The sequence below is a fragment of the Salvelinus namaycush genome, chromosome 29, assembly GCF_016432855.1.
Source record: "Salvelinus namaycush isolate Seneca chromosome 29, SaNama_1.0, whole genome shotgun sequence".
Classification (NCBI taxonomy): Eukaryota; Metazoa; Chordata; class Actinopteri; order Salmoniformes; family Salmonidae; genus Salvelinus; species Salvelinus namaycush.
Window position 1 is genome coordinate 16186517 of NC_052335.1, and position 22279 is coordinate 16208795.

At 41.7% G+C, this 22279-nt stretch overlaps 1 protein-coding gene across 2 annotated transcripts; it reads right to left on the reverse strand.

Annotated features, from left to right (window-relative positions):
• Positions 1-7637: 7637 nt before the first annotated feature.
• LOC120024620 (toll-like receptor 5) lies at positions 7638-15815 on the reverse strand. Of its 2 annotated transcripts, none has more exons than XM_038968918.1 (2): positions 15699-15815; positions 7638-10813 (listed from the first exon to the last, which is right to left on the reverse strand). In XM_038968918.1, exon 2 carries the CDS (start codon positions 10807-10809, stop codon positions 8170-8172), a length of 2640 nt encoding a protein of 879 aa, XP_038824846.1. In that variant the 5' UTR covers positions 10810-10813; positions 15699-15815; the 3' UTR covers positions 7638-8169. The 2 variants fall into 2 exon arrangements, with proteins under 2 accessions (XP_038824846.1, XP_038824847.1); XM_038968919.1 differs by lacking the exon at positions 15699-15815 and adding an exon at positions 13854-13931.
• Between the last annotated feature and the right edge of the window lie 6464 nt (positions 15816-22279).

The following is a 22279-nucleotide window of genomic DNA, read 5'->3' on the forward strand; positions in this document are numbered from 1 at the left end:
CTATGGTCAACAGTTCTTGTGACTCTTGGTCCACATGCATCTGTAGATAGACTTATGTCAGGCCTATCTTACTGAATTTTTGTCATCCAGCTAAACCAGAGAAGAGGTTGTCAATGAGGGGTAGTGGATATTTTTCAGCAGTCAAGACTGGGTTAATTGTGACTTTGAAATCACCACAGAGTCTGAGTGATCAATCTTTTTTTATGACTGCAACAACAGGTGTAGCCCATTCACTAACATTCACTGGATACAATACTCCACTCTCCGCTAGTCTGTTTAGCTCAATTTCAACTTTTGGTTTTATGGCGTATGGGACGGGTCTAGCTTTGAAGCTTTTTGGCTTGCTGTCTGGTTTCAAGGTCAGTTTAACTGTTATGTCCTTCATACTGCCAAGTTCTCCTTTGAACACATCCGTGTTTACTCAATATTCCTTGTAGGTTTGTGTCCTCTTTTGCAACCATGTGAATTTCCTGCCAGTTTAGTTTGATCTTTTCCAGCCATGTGCGTCCTAGCAATGCTGGATGGTTGCCTTTCACAATGTAGAGTGGTAGCTTTACCTTCTATTTGTTGAGCTCCACTGTAACAATCACGCTTCCGCTCACTGGAACAATCTCACCGGTGTATGTTTTCAGCGTCATCTTTGTGGGCTGTAGTGTGAGGTGATGTAGTTTCTCCTTGTATACAGCCTCAGACAGCAAAGATATGGCTGCTCCAGTGTCCACTTGCATCCGTACTGCATTTCCATCCAGTAGCGGTGTCACCCAGTATCCGTGTCCATTGTCTGAAATGGACAAAACATGCAAAGATTCTTCCCCTTCAGACAGGGTATCACTTTGTTCATTCTCTGTGTGCTCCATTTTATGAACTTTCTTTTTGTACCCCCTGAAGTCGCTTTTCCTTTGTTCAGTACTTTTGTTTGATTGTGTCTTTTTGTTTTTACATGCACGTTCGATGTGACCCTTTTTTCCACAACTTCTGCAGTCTAAGTCTTTGCACCAACACTCCTCTGCTTGGTGACCTGGTTTCCCACAGCGATAGCATGGCTTCCCACCTACTACCTTGTTGTTTAACTCCGTAGACACCTTATGCACTTGGGTCGATGCACTTAGCTGTTGTGCGTCTTTATTTGCCATTTCCATTGACGTACTCACTTCTATTGCTCTCTGCAATGTTAAGTTCCTCTCAGTCAAAAGGCGTTTCTGAATTGCCTCGCTGCGCATGCCACACACTAACCTATCACGTATAGTGTCACGCGGTGATCGCCCAAATTCACAGTGTTCAGATATCTGTTTCAATACAGCCACAAACTGTGAGATTGATTCCCCCTCTTGATTTCTCTTATGAAACCTGAATCTCTGCGATTATCAGTGGTTTGGGAGAATAATGTCCTTTTAAGGTAGCCACAATTTCATCATATAATTTATCACCAGGATTTTCAGGCATTACTAGGCTGCGCAGTAGATTGATTGTTTTTCCTCCCATAACAGTCAAAAATGTTGGCACGACTTCTGCTTTAATTCCATTTGCCAACACAATGTACTCAAAACGTTCTGTGTAAGAACTCCATTGTTCCACAGATTCATCAAATGTTCCTATATTTTCAACCAATGCAGACATTTTTGGTTTATTTTTCTTTCTCACACTTTTCAGACGGTCCCTTACTCCCAGACCCATTTTTTTTTTTTTTTAACTCAAGCGGACTTCACTTTCTCCCGCAGCGAAACTCTTCCTATCCCTCGAGGGTCTCGTTGCTGTGACATCAAAAGCTAGCTAGCGTCACTCGACTGGCTAGCTCCACGTTGTTTGCGTCTTCTACAGCGAAAAAAAATAACGAATTTAACTCAGACTTTCTGCCGAAGATAATGAGCATAAACGTGAGAACGTTTCTTCCTCGTTGCCAGTTTTGTTATATAGCACACTGTATTACTTATACAACTGATATAAGGACAGGACATGAGACGGAAGTAGAAATTAACGTGGGCATTGTTTAATGCGTTTCACAGTAAGAACATTCCAAGCATTTCAGTGTAGGTAAGCAAGAGGGGTTACAGGTGCCCTAAACGGACATAACCAGAATATCAATACACAACACTATGAGACTCGAAATTGAGCTCAGGTGCATCCTGTTTCCATTGATCATCCTTGAGATGTTTGTACAACTTGATTGGAGTCCACCTGTGAGGTATGTATTAACCAAAAAAAGTGTTATTCTGTATATCACCCTTACCTGGTCACAACACAACTGATTGGCTCAAACGCATTAAGGAAAGAAATTCCACAAATGAACTTTTAACAAGGCACACCTGTTAATTGAAATGCATTCCAGGTGACTACCTGAGAGAATGCCAAAAGTGTGCAAAGCTGTCATCAAGGCAAAGGGTAGCTAATTTGGAGAATCTCAAATATAAAATATATTTTGATTTGTTTAACACTTTTTTAGTTACTACATGATTCCATGTGTTATTTCATAGTTTTGATGTCTTCACTATTATTTTACAATGTAGAAAATAGTAAAAATAAAGAAAAAAAACCTGGAATGAGGAAAAAACCTGTGTCCAAACTTTTGACTGGTACTGTATCTCTCAGACTTGGGAGTGTGGTGGAAATTCTACCTTTAACTAATAATGAGGCAAAATCAATCAAGGTATTACTTTTATTAAAAATGTATTATAATAAGGTGGCTGGTCGCCCCAGCCACGCAGGTGAGAAGGAGTGAGAGCCTCCTGTACAAAGATTACAGGAGCTTTTATATAGTCAAGCTACCCCATGCAAGCATCTGCAAAACATGTGACCCTATGTATGTATGTGTGTGTGAGGGGAGATAACTGGGTGAAAAGGTTGCCTCAGTCTGTCGCAACTGAGTGAGGACAACAGGGGCCAGAATGACAGGAAGTCACTCCAGACATACTTCCTCTAACAGTTGCTCAACGGATCCCCCAAGTTGGGCAAGCAAGCGCCTTTTACTTTCCGCCCAGATGATGTATGGCCATACTCGTCTCACACACACACACACACACACACAAAACATGAATCTTTCCCCCAGAAACAGGCTCCAAACAAACAGAACAACAGCTCTATCACTGGTGTGCAGAATATAACACTTTGCCCTGTCTCCAGTTAAGCTAAGAGGAACCAGTTCATTTCTGTCTTTGGCTGAGCGCCTGGACATCATGGGGTCATTCTACACACACAAACAATCAGAACAGGCCTCTTTTAATGCGCACACACACTTTCCTATCCTATATGAGTTTGTCATATAAACTAACTCAAACCCAATGCCTAGGCTTAAAGACATGTTTTAGTACACAAGCATTAGTAAGGTTTAACTTCAAAATGCCCTCACATTCCCCCCTTAAAAAAACAAGTTTCTTATAAAACCTTCAGTTAAACCCTTCCAGCGTTAAAAAAAAACAAAAATTAACAATAAAATGAAAAGAATAAAAGATAAAAACCCCTTCTGGTGTTAGGCACTGCCATACATGGTAAATAACCTCCTTTGGGTTACTGAGTTTAATCCCTTTTTCTGCCATCAGCACAGTCTTCTTCACATCAAATAATATGTAGGAAATGACCATTGACTCTGGGACCACGTCTTCCCTTTAAAACACCATCTGCAGTTACCCCTCTTAAGACAATGTTTACAAATCAGATCAATTTGGGCACTGCTCAAGATTTGGATCAATATCATAAAACATTTATTTTAGTAATAGATATAGGTTGTTGGATTCTGGGTAAACTTTTAACATGGCTATACTAGAGACATGATAGATCAGAAGTAATACTATAGTATCTGAGGGGTGATAGTGGTTGTGGTTGTTACATCAGAGTTAATGGTTATCTGTAGGAGACAGATGGCTTTGGAATGTGCTGGCTGGACGGGAGGAAGTCACAGGAGTGCTATAGGTGATACAGGTGAAGAGCTTTGGATTAGACATCAAGGTGGTTGAGGTCAGGTCAGGTCACCTTAAGGGAGACAGAACGGTTTATTACTCTATCACTTCGTCTTCCTGTCGAACCATAAAATATGTAAGGATTGGAGAGAAGGTGGAGTGTCTAAATTGGAGTATATATATATATATACACACACACACACGTACACACACTTGTGGTGGTGGAAACATGTGATGACTGAATGAAGCTGTAGCGACCCTTTGGGAAGAATTAAACTTGGTTAAGCGTCAAGTTATTTACTCTGAAAATAAGAACCTAACAAGGTCAAATAGATTAGGATCAGTTTCACTCTCAGGATCAGAGTTCACCCTCTCCATTCACCAGGGCATGCTGAGAATAGTGTCAACAACTTTAGTACACAACTTCTTTACCCATGTCACAATTAGCATAACATCAATTGAAACAATCAATCCATAATACATTAATTGCTTCACTCATACAGTTATCAACATACTAAGAACATACTCAAATCAATTTGCCAGTTTTTTTTAAAAATCATTCAGTTTCCAAATCATAATCAAAACCCAATTAATTATCCAACCCAAAATTAAAATGAAATATGCTTCAGTGATTCACATTTGTCCCAGTACTTTAAGTTAAAAACCCTCAATTTAGCACACATTGACACTGGGAGAATGTAATTTATATTAACATACAGTATAATTACCCATAATTATAGTATTCACTTTCTGATCATGGTTATAATCACAGATCAGTATCCCAATGCATTCTTAATCTAAATGACTATACATTTAGCAGTGTGTAGACCTCTACAATCAACTTGATACCCCAAATTAAAGACAAGCCTAAATCAATTCTGGGCACAGTGGACCAACCCCCCCTTCAGGCACTCAATCTTCTGGCGTCTCTTCATAGCCTTCTTCAGAAATCTTCATAGTTCAAGTGGATGGCCCATGTAACATCCCAATTTCAATGTCTCACCTGGGCCGCCCCCACCTTTACCACCCATTTATATCTTGACCATTTGCCAACCAGCATACCAGCAACATGAGAGAAGTTTTGGAACGGATCTCTCTCCATGCGTACTCCACGCGTACTCCACGTGTCCCACTCCTGAGAGAAAAAGCATGAGAGAAAAGCAATTGATAGCTTTGATAGGATGCTGTACAATGGTAGCTGGCTCGGACTCAGGTCTCGCGGTAGATGTGGTTTGGACAGGGCCGGATTGAACGCCTTTGTCGCTCTTCTTCAGCTGGTTAGAGGGGGTTTTGAGGTTCCCACCGTTCTCGTGGTCAAATTATCCCCTCCATGCATTAAGAAACCGGCCGTAGTCACCCTCACGATAACCTCGAGAGGACAGATCAGAACAACAGTTTAGTTCAGTTCACTTCTGATTCAGGAAATCCAGACAAGCATCGACTATGACAAATTACTTTTACTAATTATTTTTAATACAAATCTCTAAAACACATGTCAAAGAGAATAACAACACATTCAGTTGAATTTTCTTTCTCCAAAATGGCTTATACTCCCAATCACACTGTCAACTTCATCGCAGTGTCACAGGATCAGAAAGTTAGACCTCTAACCCATCAGGAGAATCCCAGCAATCCAGCAGACCCAATCTGGTGAGATTTGTATCGAAACAGAACAGAACTCCTTCAAGTATTACTCGATACACTCCTATATATCACCGTTCCCCCATTTTGACTCACAATGTGAGTAACGTGTAAAAAACACACAAAAACACTACTGCTTAAAAATAAAACCATTTCAAATGACAAAATCAAATTAGAATCACTACCCATAATAACTCCATAAAGGAAAAACAAATTGTAGCCATACAGTCATAGGAAAATAGACTGAATACAGCCTACCTTTGAATAAAGGCAACGCCCTCTCCTTCTTCCCGTTGGTCCGAATCACAAATAGGGGTATGAACCATAAACTTCATCATAATGATACACATCTTCCTTTTGCGTGAACACTCACTACAGGGAGAACTACAAGAAATACACATGGCACAAAGTGACAGACTTATCTCAGATGGTTAACGGAAGCATTCTGCCAATCTGATCTTTAAGTGAGAAAATTGTACTCGGGGAAACTGCTCCTTATATCTAAGGAAGAAGGTCTTCAATCTACTCTATCATAAAGGGCTAGCCTCTAGTGAGTGTACTGTAAATTAGGCAGAGAATGATGAGTGAGTGGTATGCCATATTGCCATGAGTTGAGTAAATTTAACTTAGTATTTCATCGTGCACAGCACATTAAAAGGAGTCTGTGGCACAGCCGTATCCTGAAGTTCACCTTACATAGCTTATATAAACATCCTGGTATCACAGGTTCACTCAGTATTTTCATAACATTGGCTACTCCTGCAATCTTATAAGAAGCAATTACCAGAGGAGATAACTTGAATAATGTGGAACTTCAAACTGTAGGGGAGATATGGCTGGAAAAACAGGTGATGGAGACAGACATAATATCCTCCCTTATCCCTATGCTCTCCCCACGCTGGCAAGGTCACTCCAGCGTTCCAAGTGCAGAAAACACCTGTTTCCAAAGGGTCAGTTGTGAAATAGGTCCTCTCTTCCCTGTGTGGAATCTGAAGGCTGATGCCGTACCAAACACTCACAGCCGGAGCCCCAGGGATAGATGGGAAAAGCAGTTATGCTCCATTAAAACTCCATGCTCTTGATAGCCACTCAGGGGCCTGTCTTTCTCTCCGAGGAAAGATGGCAATCAGAGAAGTTGACTGCAGGTGCTCCATCAACTCCTTTCCTACCACATGGCCTCTAGCCTGGGTTGGGTAGGCTACCAGTACCTGACTGCAAAAACAGTCAACAAGTACAGAAAACTTATTTTGATCACTCTTGTTGCTGAGAATTTCCCTGCACTGCAGAGAATGCAGATGAGCTTCGCAATTTACATAGATTCACAAAAAATATTAATAGTATTGCACTTTTAATGTAACCTAGTTTTGCCCAGCTAACTAATGGTCTAACCACCGATCAAGTAACATTATGGACTAAACATTCAAATCTTGTAGATGCAGCATTATTTTGCTGTGACAATATAGGTCAAATTAAGATCCTACACCTGTACAGAAGCACTTTTGTCTCATGATTTGTGGTTTAAGTTAGTTTTTGTAGAACCGCACTGTGCTTTCTATCTTCTCATAGTTATACGAGAAAAATCACATGATCATTAAGGCTACGCTTTTACATTATCTCCATCAGAGATCCATTCCTCTTACTGAAACATGGTGTAGTACTTTGAGTTTTAAATGAAAATATGAGATAGTTACAAAACTGAAATGGTTGTTATATGGTAGGCCTAGTTTAAATGTACATTCAAAACCTTTCCAATAACAGTAGATGTCTAAATGTGTGCTGTGTTAATTAACACAGGTCAAGCAAGGTTTCCATAAAGGAGTCTTAAACACTCCCACTGGGCACACAGTGGTTGAATCAACGTTGTTTCCACGTCATTTCAATGAAATAACGCTGAACCAACTTGGAATAGACATTGAACTGACATCTGTGCCCAGTGACTTCTGGGAGAGGATGATGTTATTCTCCGCTCCTCCTTACAGCAGGAAGTTTTACTCTACCTGGTGGCATACTGGTTTCAGACATAGACTCTATATTGAGGAAGCAGGGAGGATATAAGATTCAGTCATTTTTCAAATCCTCAGAAAAAGTTCACAATTATTATTCGAGTTTAGTAGAGAAGTTGGAATGTTTTATTAAAAGTACCAAAATCCTTACATTAGTTATATTACAACGTGTAAATGTAAACCACGAGAACTTTGCATTGTACACACTGCAAAACACACAATAATCATAGATGGCGCCGACAGACATGGCAGCTCTGCTTCTGGCGCCAAAGCAACTTCGCAGTATTTCTTTTGGTGTTATTTCTGTCATAAAAAAAACTCAAAAAAATACAAGCATTTCGCTGCACCCACAATAACATCTGATAAATATGTGTGAGACCAATTAAATTTGATTTATACAGAAGGTAACGTTTCACAGTTCCAATATTAGTGAATAAAGGTTGACTGCCACCTAGTGGTCAAAAACAAGCTATGCCAAAAGACAGAGGACCCTCTCCATTTTGCCTGTAATCAACATGGTAAAAGTTCTTAATGCCATACAGACAAAATAAAAATGAATGATGTACGAATTCACAGTACAGTTAAATAAGATTTCCACTTAAGCATACAGGCTGTGGAAAAATGAGTCAACAACATTAAGTTCCAACTGTCATATTTACAAGTGTGATATCCCCATTGTTAGCTTTGGCGGTGTTCTTTTTGTCCTTAAGAATCTTGGACATGAGCTTCTCATAGAACCATTGAATATCCTGTGTGTCCTCCGGCCACTGCAGGTAATCCCTCTTCTGGGCAAAGGTCCTAATGCCTTCATGTTTCATCAGTCTGTAATGGGGGACATTCCCCACAACCACCATGATGAGAACATCTCTGAGCTCCTCCAGCATCCTGCTCTGAGCCAGGGTAAAGGCCTCTAGGCACCAGCCGTCCTTGAGGAACTCTTTAGACACGATACAAACTGTCTTCCTGCTCCCCCATATGGCGTCCCTGATATTGAACAGGTGATCTTCACCTGGGATGAAGTCTCTGACCTCGAAGCAGCAGCGGAGGACGTTTCGCTCTGCGAACTGAGAGTCTAGTCTGTTCAACAGGGCGGTTTCTACCCACTTGTAGTCGTTGTTGCTGAAGCATAAGTAAGCATCGTACCGAGGCCCACCAGCAGAAAGATCCCTCCTAGGGCCCTCAAGGATCCTGGCGGTCACCTTTTTGTAAACTTTGAAGAGGAATCCACGGAGACGAGCAAAAACGATTGTTCCGACCATGATCAGGATGATGAGCGCTGTGCAGCCGATGAAGAGCGAGAGCCTCAGCTCCTGAACCAGCCTCTCGTCATCCTCCTCACACGATATGACTGAGCTGTAATTCAACAGGCTGATGCCATGGAGATCTGAAGGAAACTCACAGCTGAATTCATTCACGCCAGGGTCAGGAAAAGTCACGTTAGTCCCTTTCAGCCACGTCAGAAAGTCCTCCAGACCGCAGTCACAGTGGAATTGATTCCTATACAGGTTGATCCAGCTGAGAGAATGGAAAGTCGCTGGGTCAGGAGAGGCCAGGAAATTGTAAGAGAGGTCAACTGTTTTGAGACTCTCTGGGAAAATGTCTGCTTTGAGGTATGTGAGTGAGTTGAAGTGAAGATCCATCTCTTCCAGAGAGATGAGGCCTTTAAATATACCATCTGGGAGAGCCTGCAGGGAGTTAAAGCTTAAATCCAGACTTAAAAGCTTGCCAAGATTTTCAAATACATGCATACACTCTCCCCGTGCCCATATCATCTGCAAGGCGATGTTCCTTAGCTCAAGCAGCTTCAGAGAGTTCACAGCTGGCACTGAAATATTATTGTTAAGGGTGCACCACTTTATGAAGTTGTTACCATACCAGAGAAACTCAATGTGCATTAATTTAGTTAAAACTGTGTATACATCCTCTAAATTAGTTAACCTGTTGTTTTGAACGTTAAGTATGATCGTATTATTAGCAAAGACAGAGAGGCCCTCTAAGGACGTAATCTTATTATCAGCCAAACGAAGAAGTTGGATGTTTGGTAGTGGTGCAAGGGAACCATATGTACCTAGTTCCCGAATAGAGTTTCCTGTAAGATCCAGAACTTGTAGGTTTGGAAGTCCTTTAAATGCTTGATATCCCAATGCACCAATATGGTTGTAAGATAAATCAAGTTCTAAAATATTGGGTAGATTGTCAAACGTGTAAGAATAGATTTCCCCTATAAGATTGTGTGACAGGTTGAGCTTTTGTACATTTTGAAGACCAAAAAACGCCTCCCTGTCAATCTGGTTAATTTTGTTTTGGGCTATTGTTATGTACTCTACCTCTCTCAGCGGACTGAATACTGCATATTGCAATGTAAATATAAAGCATTTGGACAAATCTAGAATCTTGACACTACTATTCTTGAGGCCCTCAAATGTTTGCCTGTCTGGGTCTTTCACGTTGCTGAAACCAAATGATTTCCCCATGGTGCTGTGTTCCAGAATAAGATGGTGGATTTTGGTCCCTTGGATTGCATTGAAAAACAATTTTGCCTTGTCCACATCGAATCCATTGGAAGATAAGTCAAGTGTCTCCATGGACATGTTCCGAAAAGGATTTCCGCATCGTTTCCAGTCAAAGCCATACTGAGTCATGCTATATAGATAGAGGCTGCTCAACTTGAGGAGCCGAAAGTGTTTGCCTTGAAAGCCAATCAAATCTTCCTCACATATGCTTTCCATCCGGTTTAGGGCAACGTTTAGCTCTTGGAAATCTGTAATGTTCACAAAGAACAGAGCAGGCTGGATTCTTTTCACCTGGTTACCATACAGATCTAGTGTTTCCAAGGAAACCAGGGGCCTGAGATAGTCACCCTGTAAAATAGATTCAGTCAGGTCACACCTATATAGAGAGAGAGCTCTCAGGTTGGACAGTCCCACAAACGCATCTGGCTCAATTTGTAAACCTGTGTTATACCCTAAATAAAGCACTGCCAAGTTTTCCAGCCTTTGAAAGGTGTTAGTTCTTATAATAAGCCCATTGACTCGTTGCCAACTGAGATCCAGTTCCTTTAACCTTTCAAGCCCAGAGAAGGATGTCTCATTGATCTCACTGATGTAGTTATCCCTCATATACAAAATGGCAATGTATGGAGGCAGCGCAGGGACCTGATATAGAGACTGGCTGGTGCAAGCTGCTATAGAGCCATATATTGGGCATTTTGGGGTGCATTTCATCACCTGCAGGTATTCTCCAAAGATAGTCAGCAGTATAAGGTTCCTCATCATCCCCCTGGCAAAAAGTAGAAAATAATGCAAATTATTTAAAATTATTGTTATTCCATCACAGGGCTACAGTACATCAATTCATTGGATGTACAGTACCAGTCAAAAGTTTGGACAAACCTACTCATTCAAGGGTTTTTTCTTTATTTTTACTATTTTCTACATTGTAGAATAATAGTGAAGATATCAAAACTATGAAATAACACACATGGAATCATGTAAACTCAGCAAAAAAAGAAACGTCCCTTTTTCAGGACCATCTTTCAAAGACAATCCAAATAACTTCACAGATCTTCATTGTAAAGGGTTTAAACACTGTTCCCCATGCTTGTTCAGTGAACCATAAACAATTAATGAACATGCACCTGTGGAACGGTTGTTAAGACACTAACAGCTTACAGACGGTAGGAAATTAAGGTCACAGTTATGAAAACTTAGGACACTAAAGTTGCCTTTCTACTGACTCTGTAAAACACCAAAAGAAAGATGCCCAGGGTCCCTGCTCATCTGCGTGAACTGCGTTAGGCATGCTGCAAGGAGGCATGAGGACTGCAGATGTGGCCAGGGCAATAAATTGCAATGTCCGTACTGTGAGAAGCCTAAGACAGCGCTACAGGGAGACAGGACGGACAGCTGATCGTTCTCGCAGTGGCAGACAACATATAACAACACCTGCACAGGATCGGTACATCCGAACATCACACCTGCGGGACAGGTACAGGATGGCAACAACAACTGCCCGAGTTACACCAGGAACGCACAATCCCTCCATCAGTGCTCAGACTGTTCGCAATAGCCTGAGAGAGGAGGACTGAGGGCTTGTAGGCCTGTTGTAATGCAGGTCCTCACCAGACATCCCTGGCAACAATGTCACCTATGGGCACAAACCCCCCGTCGCTGGACCAGACAGGACTGGCAAAAAATGCTCTTCACTGACGAGTCTCGGTTTTGTCTCACCAGGGGTGATGGTCAGATTCGCGTTTATCGTCGAAGGAATGAGCGTTACCCCGAGGCCTGTACTCTGAAGCAGGATCAATTTGGAGGTGGAGGGTCCGTCATGGTCTGGGGCGGTGTGTCACAGCATCATCGGACTGAGCTTGTTGTCATTGCAGGCAATCTGAACGCTGTGCGTTACAGGGAAGACATCCTCCTCCCTCATGTGGTACCCTTCCTGCTCGCTCATCCTGACATGACCCTGCAGCATGACAAGCCATCAGCCATACTGCTCGTTCTGTGCGTGATTTCCTGCAAGACAGGAATGTCAGTGTTCTGCCATGGCCAGCGAAGAGCTCAGATCTCAATCCGGTTGAGCACATCTGGGACCTGTTGGATCGGAGGGTGAGGGCTAGGGCTATTGCCCCCAGAAATGTCCGGAAACTTGCAGGTGCCTTGGTGGAACAGTGGGGTAACATCTCAGAGCAAGAACTGGCAAATCTTGTGCAGTCCATGAGGAGGAGATGCACTGTAGTACTTAATGCAGCTGGTGGCCACACTAGATACTGACTGTTACTTTTGATTTTGACCCCCCCTTTGTTAAGGGACACATTATTCAATTTCTGCTAGTCACATCTCTGTGGAACTTGTTCAGTTTATGTCCCAGTTATTGAATCTTGTTATGTTCATACAAATATTTACACATGTTAAGTTTGCTGAAAATAAACGCAGTTGACAGTGAGAGGACGTTTCTTTTTTTGCTGAGTTTACAGTATTACAGTAACCAATAAAGTGTTCAACAAATCAAAATATATTTTAGATTCTTCAAAGTAGCCACCCTTTGCCTTGATAACAGCTTTGTACACCCTAGGCATTCTCTCAACCAGCTTCAGCTGGAGTGTGTTTCCAACAGTCTGAAAGGAGTTCCCACATATGCTGAGCACTTGTTGGCTGCTTTTCCAAGTCATCCAAAACTATCTCAAATGTGTTGAGGTTGGGTGATTGTGGTGGCTAGGTCATCTGATGCAGCACCATCACTCTCCTTCTTGGTCAAATAGCCCTTACACAGCCTGGAGATGTGTTTAGGGTCATTGGCCTGTTGAAATACAAATGATAGTCCCACTAAGCGCAAACCAAAAGTCTAAATAAATCACAGACAGTGTCACCAAGCAGAGCACCCCTACATCCACCACCTCCTCTTCCATGCTTCACGGTGGGAACCACACATGCAGAGATCATCCATTCACCTACTCCGCGTCTCAGAAAGATACAGCGGTTGGATAAAAAAATCTCAAATTTGGACTCATCAGACCAAAGGACAGATTTCACCGGTCTAATGTCCATTGCTCGTGATTCTTGGCACAAGCAGGTTTCTTCTTCTTATTGGTGTCATTTAGTAGTGGTTTCTTTGCAGCAATTCAACCATGAAGGCCTACTTCACACAGTCTCCTCTGAACAGTTGATGTTGATATGTGTCTGTTACTTCAACTCTGTGAAGCATTTATTTGGGCTGCAATTTCTGAGGCTGGTAACTCTCATGAACTTATCCTCTGCAGCAGAGGTAACTCTGGGTCTTCCTTTCCTGTGGCGGTCCTCATGAGAGCCAGTTTCATCATAGCACTTGATGGTTTTTGCAGCTGCACTCAAAGAATTGACTGAACTTCATGTCTTAAAGTAATGAGGGACTGTCGTTTCTCTTTGCTTATTTGAGCTGTTCTTTCCATAATAGGGACTTGGTATTTGACCAAATAGGGCTATCTTCTGTATACCACCCCTACCTTGTCACAACACAACTGATTGGCTCAAACGCATTAAAGAAAGAAATTCCACAAATTAACTTAAGGCACACCTGTTAATTGAAATGCATTCCAGGTGACTACCTCATGAAGCTGGTTGAGAGAATGCCAAGAGTGTGCAAAGCTGTCATCAAGGCAAAGGGTGGCTACTTTGGAAAATCTCAAATATATTTTTATTTGATTAACACTTTTTTGGTTACTACATGACTCCATATGTGTTATTTCATAGTTTTGATGTCTTCACTATTATTTTACAATGTATAAAATAGTTTAAAAATATATATTTTTAAAAAATGGAATGAGTACGTGTGTCCAAACCTTTGACTGGTACTGTATCTCTCAGACTTGGAGTATCCCCTTCAGGTGAGACATCATTGGCTATAGAGAATTCACATGTATCTGTCTGTTTACACTGAAAGGTCCATAGTCCATTGGTTCTGTCCCAACCTGATAATGAAAATCCCATATTTATGTGCTGAGTACACATTCTTACTCTAGTCTGTAGTCACAATGCTCACATAGGGCTGTTTGTTTTATATGAATGAATCACTTCTATCCTCAAGTGTGTACACCAATCCCACTGTGCGGGTTGAATCAGTAAATGTTGTTTCCATGTAATTTCAACCAAAAGAATCAATGTGATGACATCGAATCTACTTGGAAAACTGATTGGATTTGCAAAAAGCCATCAATGTAAGAGCATTTTATATTTTTTAACTCAACTTAACCTAAATCCAATGACATGGTGATATTTTTCATTGATTTCACATTGAATTCACGTTAGGTGACAACTCAACCAAATGTAAATGAAAAATAGACGTTGAACTGATGTCTGTACCCAGTGGGATGAGAGCATTGGGCAATTTAATTAGGGCCTCAATTTATTTGATGTGGCAGGACTCTTATCATGTAAGCAGAAAGGTGTATCCTGACACTTTTTAGGTAAACAGCTGAGCAGTGGTGTAAAGTACTTAAGTTTTTGGGGGTTTCTGTGATTTACTTTACTATTTATATAGTAAAGTATATAAAGACAATAATGTACTTTTTACTCCATACATTTTCTCTGACACCCAAAAGTACTTGTTACATTTTGACAGGAAAATGGTCCAATTCACACACTTATCAAGAGAACATCCGTGGTCATCCCTACTGCCTCTGATCTGGCGGACTCACTAAACACATGCTTCGTTTGTAAATTATGTCTGAGGGTTGGAGTGTGCCCCTGGCTATCTGTCGATTAAATTTTTTTTTTTTAAATGGTGCCTTCTGGTTTTCTTAATATAAGGAATTTTAAATGGTTTATACTTTTACTTTTGATACTTAAGTATATTTTAAACCAAATACTTTTAGACTTCTACTCAAGTAATATTTTACTGGGTGACTCAGTTTTACTTGAGTCATTTTATATTAACATATCTTTACTTTTACTCAAGTATGACAATTGAGTACTTCTTCCACCACTGCAGCTGAGTGATGGGGCTCGAGAAATGTAACCATTGATGGAACAAGGACTGACCATCTAATGGAACAAGGACTGATCATCTGAGAGATTTGAAGCTATACAGTGTTAGTTTACAATTACATTGTTTGCAAACAATTGAGTTAAACAAGCTTACATGTTGGGTTATGATAGGGTTAGTTAGACATAAGCTCGTGAGGCATGTATTCATTATATTTTTCAAGAATCAGAAATTGGATGTTGGCCTACCAATCCCAGATTCCCCCTTTAAATGTACTTCTCTAGAGGCTGCAATTCTGGGACATTTTATAAAGTTGCCATCCAAAGAACTGTGAGGTGTTAATAGACTCCAAGATGACAGCAATTGTTCAAGTCTGGTGCGTCAATGCGTAAAGTAGTCTTTGCAATGTAACCATTCACGTCTATAATTTACGGTCTAATTTGTTATAGTCGACATACGACCCCCAAAACAATAGTCTGGGTACCAGTCTTTTTAGCGAACATTCCACAATTGACACTTGTGTTGGCACAGGAGTAGTAAGGAGTGGAACGTTATCTAAAAGTTCTGGTAATGGCTGAACTGAGACTGCAACCAGGCTACCATTTTTCTCTTCTTCTGATATCTATCAACTATTGGACGACACAATAATGCAATTATTAAAGTAGGCCTAAACAGTAGATTAAAGGTAAAAGTTGTAACTTACCTGAAGTCATGCGCGCGCTGATAACCCAAATATGCGTCGAGCTGGTGAGTATGTTTATGGGATAGGTTACACCCCTCTCAGATAAATCAAGCACTGAGCGAGTTCGTTTAGCATGGCCCGGTGCCCCGTGTAGGTGGAGATTTCATTTTACGACCAATGAACGAATCCCTCTACTGTTTTTCATAAATTCTTTCCCATGAACGGGGAGGATCTAACTGCTGACATCATCTCTCAGGCCTCCCCCGCTATACTGCCACCTACTGATGGGAATAGTTTATAGACATCATCTCTCAGGCCCATAATCTCTCAGGCCCCTCTCCAACACCAGGGACCTCATTTATAAACGTTGTTTAGGCACAAAATCTTCCCCCAAAACATGCGTGCGCTGGTTTTCACGCAAAAGTTGGAGATTGTAAAAACTGAACTTGATGTGAGAATGTGCTTATCCTCCCACAATCTTTCGACCATGCATATGCATGGTCTCTAGTGGTTGAACTATTGCATTGCAAGAAGGCAAACGTAGCCTATTAGTAGCCTTGTGCAAATGGGGAATATATGATGCCACTTATTCATAACAAAAGAACAGGTAGCTAAATATAATAACAAGACCCAATCATTTGCAGTTAGCGAGAAGAGCAAAAGTCTATTTATTTTATGGTTGTATTTAAAAAATAATTTGAAATAGACATCTATTTCCTATGATGTATTTCATTTCCATCATCATTGCAGAATAAATTCCTCACCTTTACTGACTGTGATGGTTTCATATTAGCTAAATAACCTACAACAAATTAGGAAGACCATTCGTCCCATCTCTCATTTAATTGGACCCACTTCACAGTAGTAAATTGATAAGCTATTTCAAGTATTTTGCTCTATTTGACCCAATCCAAAGCGCAGTTAATGGTAGAACAGATGGTTCACCTTTTCCATTGACGTTTGAAGGCTACGTCTGAATACTATAATGTCACATTTCTCGAGTAGATAATATTTCATTTATAAACATAGATAAATATAATACATACAGTGAATTCCGAAAGTATTCAGACCCCTTCCCTTTTTCCACATTTTGTTACGTTACAGCCTTATTCTAAAATGGATTAAGTTATTTTTCCCCCCTCATCAATCTACACACAATATCCCATAATGATAAAGCAGCAGACAGGTTTTTAGAAATGTTTTCAAAGTAATAAAAATTAAAAACAGAAATACCTTATTTACATAAGTATTCAGACCCTTTGCTATGTGTTGTATAGCACACTGTATTACTTATACAACTAATATAAGGACAGGACATGAGACGTATAAATTAACGTGGGCATTGTTTAATGCGTTTCACAGGAAGAACATTCCAAGCATTTCAATGTAGGTAAGCAAGGGGGGGTTACAGGTGCCCTAAAGGGACAAAACTAGAATATCAATACCCAACATATTCCTCCCCCTTCACTTTTGATGGCTCATAAGGAAAAAGTAAATATTCACTGTTTTGCCTATTGTTTTCTTTTTAACAGAAATTCTCTGAATGTAAATAAATGAACTTTTCAGAATAACCTTTTATGAACTAGGGAAAGAGGGTAGACTGCCTCAGTTCCCAGACTTAACCCTGGGGTGTATTCTGCCCCAATGTCGGAGGTTAGTCTGAACTAAATAGTCAACCTGTCAGGGGGTCGTCTTTCTCTTGCAGGGTAATGACGACGTACAGGTGAGTCTACAGTCACATTGTCTCTGAGTCTGAGTGGTGATGGTGTATGCCCAGACTGGGGTGCAACAGTACCCTGAGTAGGCACTCTGGCTGGTTCAGGTGAGTCTGGAGCACGTTCCACATTTGTATGTTGCTGCAGTGGATGTTCAGGCTCGTAGTCATGGTAGGTCTCCAGTAGCTGATCTTGGTTTGTCACTTGACAGGAGTCATCTCTGAGGTTGGTTCCTGGCAACAGTTGATCCACATGTTTCCTCCAGATGATGTTTTCCGGTATGTGAACTGTGTAGGGCACAGGCCCTGTTTGTGCAACCACTGTGGCTGTTATCCACTTTGGACCTTTGCAGTAGTTCCGAGCAAGAACTCTCTCTCCAACTATGAAGCTTCTGTCTTTTGCTTTGCTCCGTCTCTCTGCCTGTGCTCTCAGTTGTGTCTGTACAACCTGTTTAGTCTTTGGAGGTCTCAGGAGGTCGAGTCGCATGCGAAGCTGTCTGTGTTTCTGTAGGTTAACAGGAAGGTGTTTTAGGCGCATATTGAGGGAGCCCTTACCTTGTGATGTTTTTAAAGCTTGCGTCATCGTTTCGACAAACCGCTCAGCAAGGCCGGGTGATACGGTGCTGACTTGATGTGCTGAATTCCATTTGCTTCCATGAATGACCGGAACTCTTCAGACACCAGTTGGGGGCCATTATCGCTAACGAGTTGCATTGGCAAGCCAAAGTGACTGAAGATTGACCGTAGCTCTTCGATGGTTCTCTCCGCTGAGGTGCTCTTCATCAATGTGACCTCAGGCCATTTGCTGTGTGCGTCAACTACAACTAAGAACATACGATCCTCCAGTGGGCCTGCATAATCTATGTGGACATGCTGCCAAGGCTCCACTGGGAAGTCCCATGGGTGTAGTGGCGCTACACTCATCTTTTGACAAGCAGAACATGACTTGACCTTGTCATCGATAGCTGCGTCAAACCTGGCCACCAAAAGTAGCTGCGTGCAATCTCCTTCATTCGCACCATGCCACAGTGCCCTGAATGGAGCTCTTCAAGCACCTGCCTTCTCAGCGGCGGTATGATGACTCGAAAACCGCATAGCAAGCATCCAAACTGAACTGTGAGCTCATTTCCTCACTAGGTAAGGTTGTAGACTGTCTGACATCTCTCCTTTTCCACGAGTGACAATATCCACGACCTCAGACATCACTGGATCAGTGTGGGTGAACTTTTTCACTTGGACAAATGTAAATGGAGCGTTCGTCACTTCCTTGAAGTAGAAGATTTCAGCCTGGGAGTGCTCAGTGTGTGCAACAGGTAAGGAAAGCCTTGAGAGGCCGTCTGCATTGCAGTGCTGCTCAGACTTTCTGTACTTGATATCGTACTGGTGAGCAGATAACAATAATGCCCATCGCTGCATGCGGCTGGCTGCATGCGGCTGGCTGCAAGCGACGGAATGCTGGTGTGGGGACCAAAGATGGAGGTGAGGGTTCTATGGTTCGTCAGCAGTGTGAATCGTTGGCCAAACAGAAACTGATGAAATGTCTTAACTCCAAGCATAATGGCGAGTGCTTCACTCTCTATCTGTGCATAATTGCTCTCGGTTTTACGTAAGGTCCGTGATGCGAAAGCAATTGGCCTTTCTTCACCTGATGGAATGATGTGTGAGACAACCGCACCAACGCCGTAAGGCGATGCATCACATGCCAACTGTAATGGCAAGTTGGGGTTGAAGTGGGTTAGGGCCTCTGACTGAGCTAAGGCTGTTTTCACTTTCTTGAAGGCCTCCTCACATCTGTCTGTCCACTTCCACTGTTGGGTTTTGTTCAAAAGTTCATGCAGTGGCTTTAACAAGTTAGCTAGGTTTGGCACAAACTTTGAGTAGAATGTCAGTTGTCCTAAGAATGATCTCAGCTGACTCACATTCTGTGGGGATGGAGCTTCCACAACGGCCTTCACCTTCGATGGCGCCATGTGGAGCCCCGAACTGTCGATGACGTGGCCCAGGTACTCAACAGAGGATCAGAAAAACTCGCATTTGTCCTTCCGGACCCTCAGACCGTACTCCTCCAATCTCTGTAGTGTAGCGTTCAGGTTTCTCAGGTGCTCCTGCTCATCTTTGCCGGTGATGAGTAGATCATCGAGGTAACATTGGACCCCAGTGAGCCCGCTCAGTATCTGGTCCATAGCTCTCTAAAACAAGGCCGGAGCTGAGGTGATTCCAAAAGGAAGCCTCCGGTACCTGCACAGTCCTTTGTGAGTCACTATGGTCAACAGTTCTTGTGACTCTTGGTCCACATGCATCTGTAGATAGACTTATGTCAGGCCTATCTTACTGAATTTTTGTCATCCAGCTAAACCAGAGAAGAGGTTGTCAATGAGGGGTAGTGGATATTTTTCAGCAGTCAAGACTGGGTTAATTGTGACTTTGAAATCACCACAGAGTCTGAGTGATCAATCTTTTTTTATGACTGCAACAACAGGTGTAGCCCATTCACTAACATTCACTGGATACAATACTCCACTCTCCGCTAGTCTGTTTAGCTCAATTTCAACTTTTGGTTTTATGGCGTATGGGACGGGTCTAGCTTTGAAGCTTTTTGGCTTGCTGTCTGGTTTCAAGGTCAGTTTAACTGTTATGTCCTTCATACTGCCAAGTTCTCCTTTGAACACATCCGTGTTTACTCAATATTCCTTGTAGGTTTGTGTCCTCTTTTGCAACCATGTGAATTTCCTGCCAGTTTAGTTTGATCTTTTCCAGCCATGTGCGTCCTAGCAATGCTGGATGGTTGCCTTTCACAATGTAGAGTGGTAGCTTTACCTTCTATTTGTTGAGCTCCACTGTAACAATCACGCTTCCGCTCACTGGAACAATCTCACCGGTGTATGTTTTCAGCGTCATCTTTGTGGGCTGTAGTGTGAGGTGATGTAGTTTCTCCTTGTATACAGCCTCAGACAGCAAAGATATGGCTGCTCCAGTGTCCACTTGCATCCGTACTGCATTTCCATCCAGTAGCGGTGTCACCCAGTATCCGTGTCCATTGTCTGAAATGGACAAAACATGCAAAGATTCTTCCCCTTCAGACAGGGTATCACTTTGTTCATTCTCTGTGTGCTCCATTTTATGAACTTTCTTTTTGTACCCCCTGAAGTCGCTTTTCCTTTGTTCAGTACTTTTGTTTGATTGTGTCTTTTTGTTTTTACATGCACGTTCGATGTGACCCTTTTTTCCACAACTTCTGCAGTCTAAGTCTTTGCACCAACACTCCTCTGCTTGGTGACCTGGTTTCCCACAGCGATAGCATGGCTTCCCACCTACTACCTTGTTGTTTAACTCCGTAGACACCTTATGCACTTGGGTCGATGCACTTAGCTGTTGTGCGTCTTTATTTGCCATTTCCATTGACGTACTCACTTCTATTGCTCTCTGCAATGTTAAGTTCCTCTCAGTCAAAAGGCGTTTCTGAATTGCCTCGCTGCGCATGCCACACACTAACCTATCACGTATAGTGTCACGCGGTGATCGCCCAAATTCACAGTGTTCAGATATCTGTTTCAATACAGCCACAAACTGTGAGATTGATTCCCCCTCTTGATTTCTCTTATGAAACCTGAATCTCTGCGATTATCAGTGGTTTGGGAGAATAATGTCCTTTTAAGGTAGCCACAATTTCATCATATAATTTATCACCAGGATTTTCAGGCATTACTAGGCTGCGCAGTAGATTGATTGTTTTTCCTCCCATAACAGTCAAAAATGTTGGCACGACTTCTGCTTTAATTCCATTTGCCAACACAATGTACTCAAAACGTTCTGTGTAAGAACTCCATTGTTCCACAGATTCATCAAATGTTCCTATATTTTCAACCAATGCAGACATTTTTGGTTTATTTTTCTTTCTCACACTTTTCAGACGGTCCCTTACTCCCAGACCCATTTTTTTTTTTTTTTAACTCAAGCGGACTTCACTTTCTCCCGCAGCGAAACTCTTCCTATCCCTCGAGGGTCTCGTTGCTGTGACATCAAAAGCTAGCTAGCGTCACTCGACTGGCTAGCTCCACGTTGTTTGCGTCTTCTACAGCGAAAAAAAATAACGAATTTAACTCAGACTTTCTGCCGAAGATAATGAGCATAAACGTGAGAACGTTTCTTCCTCGTTGCCAGTTTTGTTATATAGCACACTGTATTACTTATACAACTGATATAAGGACAGGACATGAGACGGAAGTAGAAATTAACGTGGGCATTGTTTAATGCGTTTCACAGTAAGAACATTCCAAGCATTTCAGTGTAGGTAAGCAAGAGGGGTTACAGGTGCCCTAAACGGACATAACCAGAATATCAATACACAACACTATGAGACTCGAAATTGAGCTCAGGTGCATCCTGTTTCCATTGATCATCCTTGAGATGTTTGTACAACTTGATTGGAGTCCACCTGTGAGGTATGTATTAACCAAAAAAAGTGTTATTCTGTATATCACCCTTACCTGGTCACAACACAACTGATTGGCTCAAACGCATTAAGGAAAGAAATTCCACAAATGAACTTTTAACAAGGCACACCTGTTAATTGAAATGCATTCCAGGTGACTACCTGAGAGAATGCCAAAAGTGTGCAAAGCTGTCATCAAGGCAAAGGGTAGCTAATTTGGAGAATCTCAAATATAAAATATATTTTGATTTGTTTAACACTTTTTTAGTTACTACATGATTCCATGTGTTATTTCATAGTTTTGATGTCTTCACTATTATTTTACAATGTAGAAAATAGTAAAAATAAAGAAAAAAAACCTGGAATGAGGAAAAAACCTGTGTCCAAACTTTTGACTGGTACTGTATCTCTCAGACTTGGGAGTGTGGTGGAAATTCTACCTTTAACTAATAATGA